The following is a 12,545-nucleotide window of genomic DNA, read 5'->3' on the forward strand; positions in this document are numbered from 1 at the left end:
ATTGTACATGTGTACAACCACTCGCCACTCGCCCAGCTGGGGGGTCACTGCCCTGTTTACCACATGGACGACAGTTGCCTTCACCTTACACAGCTGTGTTTGGTCAGTTGAAGCAGTAGCTGTGTTTGGTCAGTTGAAGCAGTAGTTGTGATATCTTGTGGTTCTCCTGTAGTGTACTGCTTGCTGCAAGTAGTACAACTTGTCTGCATCATTTCTCTGTTCAATGGCTGGCTCAAAAGCTTCCATAAAGGACATGTCGGTAAGTGGATCACCCTTGGAAACTGCCATCATCAGCTGTTTTATCCTCTTTGCTTACTTTGCTTTCACTCAAGTAGTAATGATGGACAAGCAGAGGAAAAAGGTTGCAGTGACAGATTTAGCTATACTAGGAGTAACAACAAGAAGGAAGAAGGAACATGAGAAGCTGGAAACATACCAAGGACTGAATGAGGAGCTAAAAAAGCTGTGTAAGGTGAAGGCAACTGTCGTCCATGTGGTAAACAGGGCAGTGACCCCCCAGCTGGGCGAGTGGTTCCAGCAGATGCCAAGAACAATATCCTAGTCATAGGAACAGCAAAGACACTGCACTAGACATCCCAGGCTTCTGGTAGAGGACCTAAACTTAACCTCTTAAGCCCCAAGGGGGTTTCTGAGCTTCCTGCTCGAAAACGTAATGCCCAAATTTAATTGATTATTTCTCTGCAATTAAAAACTCTGTCCTTACAATCTTGGTGTCAAAATAAAGCTAACACTTGTCAGATTTCATCAGAGGTGTAAATATTGAAGCAGATATTACTGTGTCAAAGTTACTGAGACTGTAACACAGAAAAAGTAAGTATATTTTATCCTCGCCTAATTTAAAAAAAATTTTTTTAGCATATAACCCTTTTAAAAATATGCCTCGGATCACATTTGGCTCCAGGATTTCAGTAACCAACATATAAACATCATCTGTGCAAAGATTTATGTTTCTAAAGTGAAACAGTGAAAAATTACAGCGCTGTCAATACATGAATATCCAGACGTTGTACAAAAATGTCCAATTTTGGCACATAATTGCCAAGTTGAATTTTTTACGTATTAAAGAGTAGAAATTAATACATTTTATTAACAGGCCTAAAAATGCGTTTTAAAAAATATATTTTTGAAGAAATTAACCACACATTTACATGGTAATGGCCCTTTTCTGCAGTGCGCATAAAGCGTTTAATTGGTCTCTGGCCCTTTAAACTCCGAAGGGCTGTAATTTTGGTTTCTTTTGGTCAATTTGCATGATTGACACCTCTTTTTAATCGTTTTAGCCAATAGAATCAAAGTAAAGATGCCACATTAACGTCACTTCAACCAATCAGACGTTGCAATGCCCAAACCCACGTGGGCCCAAATTTGCTGCATGTGGCGTCTGTCCAGTCACGTGTCTGTAGGTGGGTCTAAAATGGAGGTTGTTGACGGAAAACGGCTCTGATGCGGCTAGGTAGGCGTGGTAACATCTGATAATCATGTGGCTACTGGCTACCGGCAAAAATAACGGAGGAAATCGGGACGGTATGTGTTGTTGTGGTCTTCTTTTGTGGCTCATTCAGTGAATTTTGGTCTGATCGTGGTGAAACTTGGTGTGTGGAGTCAGTGATAGCTCTGGAAGCTAACCAGCCTATCTTTAGCCGGTTACATGAAGCCTGGAGAATTTCGGGTTCGGTTTTGTTTGTTTAGCGGTCTTCTGTGCATTTACGTAACTGCTCGTTTAATCATGGCTTGTTTTCGATGTGTTTGGTGGTTGTAGAAATGGTTTATATGACATTTTAGCTGAGATTCAGAGGTTTCTTTGGATACATGTCTGGACTTATATTTCTCACCCCGTGTTATAACCGATTAAACGTGATCCAGTGTTGCCAACTCCTCAGTAAGGAAAATGGCTATTGGTTGTCCTAAAAGTCGCTAGAAGCTGCTAAATGATGTCATTGCATAATTTGCATAATTGGTCATGCTAATGTAATTGTAACGTATGTTGTTGGAGAGAGAAATAACATCGTGGAAGAGACATAAAGTGAGTAAAAAATGTCCTAAATGCATTTAGAGTTTATTTAGAACTACACATTCAATTTATTTTAGCAATTATTGTTTTTTTTAATGTCACAATTCCAACCCTGCTCCTTTATCCGGGCACAGATGACCCAAAATAGGCACTCTGGTGGAGTTACTATATGTGTGTGTGTGTTTATAAGTAGTTTTAAACCTTGTGATCCACAAAACAGCATAAGAGTAAAAGAAGAACTGACTGCGTTACAGTCAGTGCGGGAGCAGCGGCTTTGCTCATGCGCGATTCATTTGCAGTTTGGACTCATAGGTGTGGACGTCTCCTGTCCTGATAGCAGCTGGGGGAAGACTATCCTCCGCCCGTGAGCGCTTTGGCACAGGCAAGGTGCCCATGGCAGCACCCGCTGCTTGTTGAGAGTAGGAGCGATCCGCGCTTTCACGTCAAAAAGTCGTCATAAATAAGTCTCCAATAACACCAGAAAAAGTCGCCAGATTCGTCGCTGGTCGCTTTTTAGAAAAAAGTCGCTAAGGGGGTCTGAAAACTCGCTAAATATAGCGACAAAGTCGTTAAGTTGGCAACACTGACGTGATCTCTTCCCTTTTGCCCCCGGTACCGGGGGCGTGGGGCTTAAGTGGTTAAAGAATAAAAACAGCCCACATGGCGAGTAGGGAGATTTTGTTTATACATGTATTAGAGCACTCTTAATCTTACTGACCACTCAAGGCATTTTACAGTTGTCCCATTTGTCCATGTATACAGCGTTTTACACTTTAAGCACTTTATCTACTTCAAATCCATACATGTAAAGCTCACTTGCTGAAAATAAGGTAAAACACAAGTCATGTAGTTTCTCAGATACAGCTGAGTATCCAAGATGTCTATAGCATGCACAGCATAACAGTATGTTTTAATTTTTTTTTAAAGCACACAATCTTGACTCAAAATCTGAGGCACAGCCTTGTCAAAGGCTGGTTAATCTACAGTTTTAGAGCAGCATCAAAACTGACCTAAAAATGCAGATTAACCAGAAATTTCCAGGATATTTTCTGGGAATATTTGTTCATATCCAGCTAGATAAATATTTATGTGTGTATGTCTAGGTGTGTATGTGTGTGAGATGTGATACTCACTTGTGGCTACTACAAAGTTTGGACTGAGTTGGCAACTGCCGTGAGGGAACGATGTTGTACTCATCAGTGACTTGCTGGCTATTACAGAAGGGCTGCACAGACACACAAAAGAGAAAATGGATGTAGTATCTGTGATGTGGCAATCAGAAATAAATCAAAATATCTTTCATGTAGAAGTCCCCATCCTTAATGATGGAAAAAAAAACCTTTTGTAAAAATATTGGCAGCAGTCATTGCAAGTAGATACATTTATGGTATAAATTTGAAAATCCAAGGGGACTTCCTTCTTGAGTTATATCATTCCCAAAATAGACCCTGATTCAAAATCCTCATAGATTTTTAGTAGATTCACCTGTAGCATAAATATCAAAATCATGCGTGTCTGTGAGGGCGAGGTGGGAGAAAAAGGAGAGTCGAAAAGTACGAGTTGTCATCGAGCAAAAACGGGAGCTGGAAGCATGTAAATATAATAATAACCACTGCAGCCAAGAAGAGTGCCTAACGAGCCCAGTTGTAAGTAAGGTATTAAAACTCGACTGTACGCTTTGTTCGTGTTTTCCTCCGAAGTTCCGTTGGAGCAGCCTTTCAACGCCTCTCTCTGTCTCTCGCAAGCAGAGTTGACCCAGACAACAAAGTAAAGCTATTTTTCGGCTACGAGCCCAACATGGAACCCGTATTAGTCAGAGGTCCCTTTACTACGGTTCAGAGCCGCGGACCTTCAGTAATAGTAATAAATCACACAGCAATAGTACATTCAATAGTTGTAAAATGCATGATAATATGTTAAGTAATCCAAAGTATTCAGAATACGTTACTCTCATTGAGTAACATAACGGAATACGTTACAGAATACATTTTAGGGCATGTATTCTGTATTCTGTAATGGGATACATTTTAAAAGTAACCTTCCCAACACTGCTGACATCAAGACAAGAAAACTACTGACCATGCATGGAGGGTTTAACCCAAGTCCAGCAACCTGAAGCTATACACTAAGCGGAAGGAAGGAGCCCAATGACTAGTGACTACATCCATGAATCCACCAACGGCAGTCCAGGAGAAGTTTGTGTTTAATAAAAAGTAAACTGATCACCAATGCTTGTTAAGCTTGTGTTTATTACAAACTTTCGAGCAATCTTAGAGTATTCCCCATCTTAGTTAAGTGCGATAGAACGTCCAATGGAGGCTGTTAAGATAACATTTATTTTTGTAATGGACAAAATTTTGATCTGACACTGGGTCTAAGAGAAATGTTAGAGAATCTCCAAAAATATTTAGATTTACCATTATAGTCCTTAAGAAAAGATTTAACCAAATGTCAGAGTAACCTAGGGCTGCAGCAACCTATTATTTTAGTATAGAATAATCTATCAATTATTCCATTGTAATTCCATTGTACCAAGTAATTTTGCAAGAAGTACTTTTGTCTTGTTAACAAATAATAATAAATATTCAAACGAGAAAAAACACTGGTCTTTTAGAATGAAACCTAACCCTAACCCATTGGTTTCCATTTTAGAAATTGCAATGTTTTAAAGTTTAGCTGCATACAATATCTGTCAAAAAACAACAACTAAATGCTGTGATTGTTTGTACGTGCCATATTGAAATTTAAGCTTTTAAAGAAAACATTTTTTAAATGCAAAAATATATAAATAATCTAAAGTACAGTTAAAGGTCAAAGTCAAATAAAATAATATACATACAATCTAAACTAAGGCATAAAAAAATAATCTTTCTTCTTGGAAGGCTTTCTGACATGAGGAGGCAAGTGTTGTGCTGCTGAAAACAGATGTTATGACGTTGTAGTAATTAATTAATATTAATAATAATTCAGTGTCCAACCTAACAACCCTCAGGTCAGTGGAATGGCCCATGTAAATTTTTATTGGCTTGTGAAAAAAACTTTTATATTTGTATTTTTAAATATTAATGTAATTTAATAATACAGTATTTTATATGATTTTCCTTTCGATCTAAAACATGTTATGAAAGCCTTGAAATTAATATGGCATTACCATATTATGGTCAGACTTTTTATTATACAGCACTCCAAAATACACATATATTGAAGTTCTTTTTTTAGCTGCAAATTCAGTGACATGCTCACATTTACATCATTTAACACAGCGGCGCGCTACAGAGCCATGTAATCCTATTAAGGTCTCAAGGTGTACAGACTCTGGGAAGCTTGAAGTGAGGACCTAAATGCAAACACTGGGAGGCAGGAAGGAGTTAACTGGAGGCGAGCCGTTTATTAAGGCTGATTGTCGAATGGTACAAAAATTTAAAAACAAAACGGAATGGGGAACTAAAACAGAGAAACTAAACCGTGACATGCTAGCAACAGAGCCCATGGAACCTGAAGAAACCTGAGGGTAGATGAACAGATGCTTTGACAAAGGCCAGAGGAAAACAGTGACAATATATGCACTGAGGGGAGATCAGGGGAGTGGAAACACATGAGAACACAGCAGAAACAAATCAGACATAACCAGATAGGGGAAGCAAAACAGAAAACAATACAAATGAGACAAGAACTACCAAAAGATAACAGGAAGGAGCTCAAACACTTAGACTCAGACAAAATCACTCGAGCCTGACACTAAGACGGGGCTAAACAAACATGGAAACACATAACAAACTGGGGAGGCAAAGGATAAAATACAGAGAAGAACATGGGAAGGGAGACAGAACACCGAGGTCTGACTGGAATGAGAGAGAGATGAAGTGACACAGATGTAGATAGAGAGAGAAAGAGACACTGAAGGGTAATAAACAAGGACAGAGGGTAAGACAAAAGGGGAAATGCTAAAGAAAACTAAAAAATCCAAACTAACATGAATCCCTGAGGTAAAACAATAATCAGAAACTCATAAGCACATGGAAACTAAACTAAGAAAAATAAATCAGTCTTTAAGAATACAACAGTGATAATAAACAAGCTTCAAAAGTCCACACAAACAAAACATTGGGTCAAAGAACCATGACAAACCCATCCCACAGTTCTGGACACATCAAACCTCACGGGGCAGAATGAAGAGACTAAACAAAGTCACAGTTAGGATTCTTCCTCCCAGAATTGTGAGAGTTTATCCTTTCTTTTACTTAGTAAATTCAAATAACACAGTCCAGTACTGGCTTATCATTTTAAATATTTAAAAGACACGTAATCTTTACCTTGGAGCTCTCTGAATTTCCTGCCCCGTCCAACCTTTGATGTAACCTCGCGAATTCCGCAGATGGACAACTGAGTGGTCTTCTGTTCAAGTGACAAGGCACAGTGGGTCCCAGCTGGAGTTGGTGTTCCCCTCCAGTCTTGTGTGCATCTGTCAAATGGCTGTCTTTGGAGCACCAAGTCTCAGAGGAAATTTGGAATTCTGACAGCATGCCTGTAGAAGAAGAGGACATGTACGAGGAACTGGGGAGCGAAGAGTGGTGTGATTCAGGGGGGACAGGAGGAGGACGCTCGGGAGGAGGAGGTGGTGGTGGGTCCCTCTGTGGAGGAGGTGGGGCTGGAAGAGGCTTGTCTTGCTTCCTAGATATGCCTGGTGAAGACTAAAGGGGTAGAAAGATAAAGTTGTTCAATTAAATGAGACAACTAATTTGATACTTGGATTTACATTTTTTTAAATTCTTTTAATTAATCTAGTCGTCCATCCATTCTCTTCATGGGGAAACTGGAGCCTCTTCCAGCTACCATAGGGCAACAGGAAGGGTACACCCTGAACAGATCGCAGGGCCAACACAGAGAGACAGATAACTATTCACACTTTCAGGTGTGTGCTAACACAATGCCATAATCTTCCCAGGAGTAAAAATCTCCATAAATTTACCTCTGTAAAATGCTGAGAGAAAATACAGAAAACCCAAGAGCCAAATCTCAGACTCTACAGTACTCTGTTATTATTAGTTAAATGTTAAAGTTCAGTTTGCAAAAGACTGAACAAGTATGACTGTGCCTTGGATTAAAAGGGTTGCCAGAAAAAAAGCATTTTTCTACTTAAAAGAACATGGTTTAGCAGGGCTCGCAAAATCGCTAGCCCGACGTCCCGGGGCTAGCGATTTTTCCAGTCGGGCTACCAAAATCGATCTCTGCCCTGCTCGTCGGGCTATCATAGGAAGGAAAAATATATGTCAATGCTTTTGATTCTTTCGGAAATGTAGTTGGGTAATTATGTCATTGGCATCGGTGAGCCAGAATTTGCGCTTGTTTTTTGCTTTCACTTTGCAATCGCGCGAACTGTGTATACAGAGCGACAGTACTGATTAATAATATGATAATTTGCGCACCAATTCCTCTGACATCATCTTATCAATCGTTAGCTTACTATGCAAACATGACAAGTGAAATCTCCCACAGCAAGCTTAAACATGTGAGAGGTTGATCGCGCAGAGAATCACTGAGCGTTGAGTGAGTGCCTGTGTAAAAGCAGCAGGATATATATTTTAGTTCTGCTGAGCCAAATAAGACAGGTCAGGGTGAAGAAGTGACAGCCAAAGAAAAGCTTACCACAAAACGGAAAAGTTATGACAAATCAGACTATCAGGCAAAAAGAAAGTGCAGCTTTATGGTTTCATGGTCAAAAGAATTTCTGTGGCTGCAATATGACGAGCTAAATAACCAGGGGTGCACATAAGTGGTCCGCAGGTGCGCATTCGCTGTCAAAATAAAAAACGCGCACAAGATAAGAAGTTGTAACGCGTGTTTGCGTACATAAGATTTTCTGGAGGAGGACAGACATTTATTTAGAACTCTTAAAGATGTTGAAGAAGCAAGCTCCTTTAAGGATGATTGTAATTTTTATAAAATGTTGTAATTTGTGTTTCAACAATTTTTTGATTAATGTTTTGTTTCCGTTACAATATTATACTTTAATGTATAATATTGTAACGGAAACAAAACAGGAAACAAAACATCAATCAAAAAATTGCTCTCGTTTTTATTCGGGCTACTTAAATTTATTTTGGGCTACCAAAAACTGAAGAGTCCCTGCCTGAAGGGCTACCAGAGATTTTGAAATTTTGCGAGCCCTGGTTTAGGACATTTTTTACCCATGTAAATACGGTAACTGTAGGTTATTTGGATAGTAACGAGATGTACACAGCAATCTGTCTCTAATATTTAATAAAATGTTCCGAATATGCTAATAATTTGTGAAGTTTTGTTTTAAATTTATCAATAATTATGTGAGGGTTGTAAGGAAGACATAGTCCAAAGGTTTCATCATATTTCACTGTATAAATGAAGTGTTTCTTAAATCTTTGTTGTCCATACACATACTAAGATATTAAAGTGTCATTTTTTCAAACGATAACCAAGGAGAGATAGCAGCAGCAATAATGTGGCAAATACTATTAAATAATTATACAGACCATTATAATTACAATTACATCCAGCCCTGAACTCCTCATAGGTTACAAAAATATTCCTTTTCATATGACTGACTCAAGCTACAGTGCTTGACAGCTGGAATGAGGTGTGTTTGCCAATATTCAGTGTTTGCTTTTGATCAGACATAGCACTGTAGATTATGGCAAAACATCTCCACTTTGGTTTTTGCTGTCCAAAGGATACTGCTCCAGAAATCTTGTGGCTTGTTCAGATGAACTTTAAAAAAAAAAACCCTAAGATATGCTAACATGTTCTTTTTAGAGAGCAACCTTCCAAATAAGCCATATTTGTTCAGTTTGGTTTTTTTTTTTCAAATTGTCTGTCGGTAAACTCTGGGTCTCCATAGCATTGCGATAACACGTACCTTAATACTCCAGACTGCTACTTTTATAGAGATGGTAACAGTTGATAATCATGATCAGTGAGTGAATCAAGTGGATTTAATTAGCAGCATTTGGGGCACTTGGAGTAATTTGTGGATTGTCATGTAAATTCTCTGCTGATCAGTAAACAGTGTAGAAACTGTGTAAATAAACTTAAACACTTGTGTGCCAAGTGAACATATGAGGGGTTTCATAGTAGCAGTGTGCTGAACTGTGACTGACCTTGGGGGAGCAGGTGGGACTGGCAGATGGGGAGCGAATGGCACCTTTGTTGATAAGGTCACGTCGTGGTGGGACAGGTGGGAGGCTGAGGTGCTGGACACATTGACTGGAGTTTCCCCCATGAGCTTTTCTGTGTTGACTGACAGGTGAAGAACTGGGCGACACCATTGGCGATTTCTGATGCTCACCACATTGCTAAGGGAAAAAGTAAATAAACTTTTAAAAAAAAATTCTTAGTCGTTTATTACCAGTTTTATCCTGATTAGAGACTGCTAGAATCCACATTCTTTATAGGGGATAGATGGAAGCAAATCTACACCACTTTAAAATGTGGTAAAATGTTAATCAATTTCCTGTTTTGATTACCTGAGATTGTGCTTATTTATGCTCTCGCCACTGCTCCAGAAGTGATGTATCATAGCCAACATAATGAGAAGGTTAGATATAGCCTAGAGCTCAGTATTCTATTTTCAATAGTACTGTACTATCTATCATCAGCTGTCATGGGGCAAAAGGCAGAGTACAACCTGGACAGACTGCCAGTCTGTCACAGGGTTAACACATAGAGACAGATAAACATTAACACTCATGTTCACACATGCTTGGCCAATGCTCTTTTTTGGACTGTGGAAGTAAGCCTTGGAATCTGCAGTTGTTTAGAAATGGCTCAAATGGCTCCACCATCCTAACTTCTGTAAATTTTATAAGTCTCCTTCTTAGCGTTACTACCAATTGTAGTCAATGGTTATGACTAACAACCATAAGAAGATGTCATCAGATGGTGTCAAACCATCAACAGGTTTTTTAACCTCTTAAGCCCCAAGCCTACCTGATCTCCTGCCTTTTGCCCCCGTATCAGGGGGCATTGGGGCTTAAGAAGTTAACCATGAACTACATTAGTCAAAGGAACTTGCAAAGAAAAACGTCTGGACTTATTTAAGTTACTTGAAGACGTTTCACCTCTCATCCGAGAAGCTTCTTCAGTTCTAAGGTCAAATGGTGGAGAGTCCCAGATATAAACCTAGTGGGAGTATCCCCCCACAGAGGGACAAAAGGACCCCCTGATGATCCTCTAATCGCCTGAGCCAAGGTGTGAAATTGGGTGTGGGTCCCAATCAGCCATCATGCGAATTCCTGAGGTCAGATGGCCCAGGATGTGAGTGGGCGTTAAGGGGTCTGGGAAGGGATCTCAAAACTGTATTATAGATGGCAGAGAGTTGGTGTCGTAAACCACCGCCTCTGTTCAAAGATGGTCGCTCACAGTGGACATAAATGGCTTCTTTCACTCCTCTTTCAAACCATCTGTCTTCTCTGTCCAAAATGTGAACATTGGCATCCTCGAAAGAGTGTCCTTTATCCTTAAGATGCAGATGGACAGCTGAATCTTGTCCTGTGGAGGTGGCTCTTCTGTGTTGTGCCATGCGCTTGTGGAGTGGCTGTTTGGTCTCTCCAATGTAGAGGTCTGGGCATTCCTCGCTGCACTGTACAGCATACACCACATTGTTAAGTTTGTGTTTTGGCGTTTTGTCTTTCGGGTGAACCAGTTTTTGTCTGAGCGTGTTGCTGGGTCTGAAATGCACCGGGATGTCATGCTTGGAGAAAACGAAATGCACTGGGAAATGCATCCCTTTAAATGTCTTTAAATGTATTTGTTTTTAAGAGCGTTTTCAATATGATGCGTTTTCCTTCGGGGAAAACACTATCTCAGTGTAGACGCAAGGCCAAAACAGAGAGAAAACGATGTGTTTTCAAACGTAAACACATTAGTGTGGACGTAGCCTCAGAGTACAGACAGTGGACTCTGGACTTGTGGACTGGTGTCAGCAGAACCACCTGCTGATCAACGAAAACCAAGGAGTTAGTGGTGGACTTCCGGAGACACAGACCCACCACACTGACACAGGTGAACATCCAGGGAGAGGACATTGAGATAGTGGACTCTGATAGGTACCAGGGTGTTCACCTGAATAATAAACTGGACTGGAGCCACAACACTAATGCTCTTTACAGGGAGGGTCAGAGCAGACTCTACCTACTGAAGCGGCTGAGGTCATTTGGAGTCCAGGGAGTGCTTCTAAAGACATTCTATGACTCTGTGGTGGAATCCATCATTTTTTACAGTGGTGTATGTTGGAGCAGCAGTTTATCGACAGCTAAGAGGAAGAGGTTGGATAAACTCATCAGGAAGGACAGCTCTGGGATGCACCCTGGATCCAGTGCAGGTGGTGGGAGACAGAAGGACTCTGGCCAAAATAACTTCTCTGATGGACAGAGTCTCCCACCCCAGGCATGTAAATGTTGCTGAACTGCAGAGCTCCATCAGTGACAGACTGCTGCATCCTAGATGCATGAAGGAGCGTTTCTGCAGGTCCTTCCTCCCTGCAGCTGTCAGACTGTACAATCAAAACTGCTCCCAACAAACATAGACGTTTACATCAGTGCTGTAACAACTTCTATTGTTATAACTTGCACATTACTTTTCTCAGTTTATATATACACAAGTTACATGTCTACTTTTTAATGCACAGGTACAATACGCAATCTGCACTTTTCTAATTATTCTAAATATTCTCAACTATTTAAACATCTTTCAGTATCCTGCTCTGTTTGCACACTACAACCTGGGTTTGCCACTTATCTATACTCTAATTTTAATAACTGTACAGTACTCTTCTTTGGTAACTATTGTCCATAATGTAAATATGTAAAAATTGTGTTTCTGTTCTGTGTCCTGTTCTGTTTGTATATGTGTGTTTTTGCTGCTGATACAACCAAATTTCCCCTTGTAGGACAATTAAAGGATTATTCTAGTCTTCTATCCTATTCTATACTTTTGACCCTGTGTAAATTAGAGAGAATCCTAATACCTAATACCCTTTTCTGTATTATGAGTCCAGTCCAGTTTATTGTTCAAATAAACACCAAAATACCTGTAGCTATCCACAGCCTCTATGTCCATACCTTGAAAACTCTACCCTTTTCCGGCTGAGAACCATGGCTTTAGATTTGGAGGTGCTGATCCTCATTCCCGCCGCTTCAGATTCGGCTGCGAAGCATTCCATTGCGAGCTGGAGGCCAGCACCCGATGAAGCCAACAGAACCACATCATCCGCAAAAAGCAGAGATGAGATTCTGACACCACCTAAGTGAAAGCCTTCTGCCACTTGGCTGCGCCTAAAAATTCTGTCCATAAAAATTCTGTCCATAAAAATTATGAACAGAATCGGTGACAAAGGGCAGCCCTGGCGGAGCCCAACACCCATTTGGGAATGAGTCCGACTATGTGGACCAAGCTCTTGCTACAGTTGTATAGGGACACCCCATACTCCTGCAGCACCTCAAACAGCACACCAAGGGTCACGGCCAAATGGACCAAATAG

General features: G+C 40.3%; 2 protein-coding genes across 6 annotated transcripts in view; one reads left to right on the forward strand and one right to left on the reverse strand.

Moving 5' to 3' along the window:
• Positions 1–12,545, forward strand: part of alcama (activated leukocyte cell adhesion molecule a) — a 334,175-nt gene that overhangs the window by 65,978 nt on the left and 255,652 nt on the right. The gene's annotated exons all lie outside the window — the stretch shown is intronic.
• The window catches only part of cblb (Cbl proto-oncogene B, E3 ubiquitin protein ligase), a 96,492-nt gene that overhangs the window by 21,448 nt on the left and 62,499 nt on the right, over positions 1–12,545 (reverse strand). For all 5 annotated transcript variants that reach the window (XM_085173831.1, XM_085173829.1, XM_085173830.1 and 2 more), the window contains 3 exons: positions 9,166–9,360; positions 6,346–6,723; positions 3,166–3,257 (listed from right to left, as the gene is read on the reverse strand). In XM_085173831.1, the coding sequence (XP_085029957.1) occupies positions 3,166–3,257; positions 6,346–6,723; positions 9,166–9,360 (665 nt within the window). The remainder of the gene's footprint in view (positions 1–3,165; positions 3,258–6,345; positions 6,724–9,165; positions 9,361–12,545) is intronic.

Source organism: Neolamprologus multifasciatus, chromosome 10 (genome assembly GCF_963576455.1).
Source record: "Neolamprologus multifasciatus chromosome 10, fNeoMul1.2, whole genome shotgun sequence".
In the NCBI taxonomy this organism is placed as follows: Eukaryota; Metazoa; Chordata; class Actinopteri; order Cichliformes; family Cichlidae; genus Neolamprologus; species Neolamprologus multifasciatus.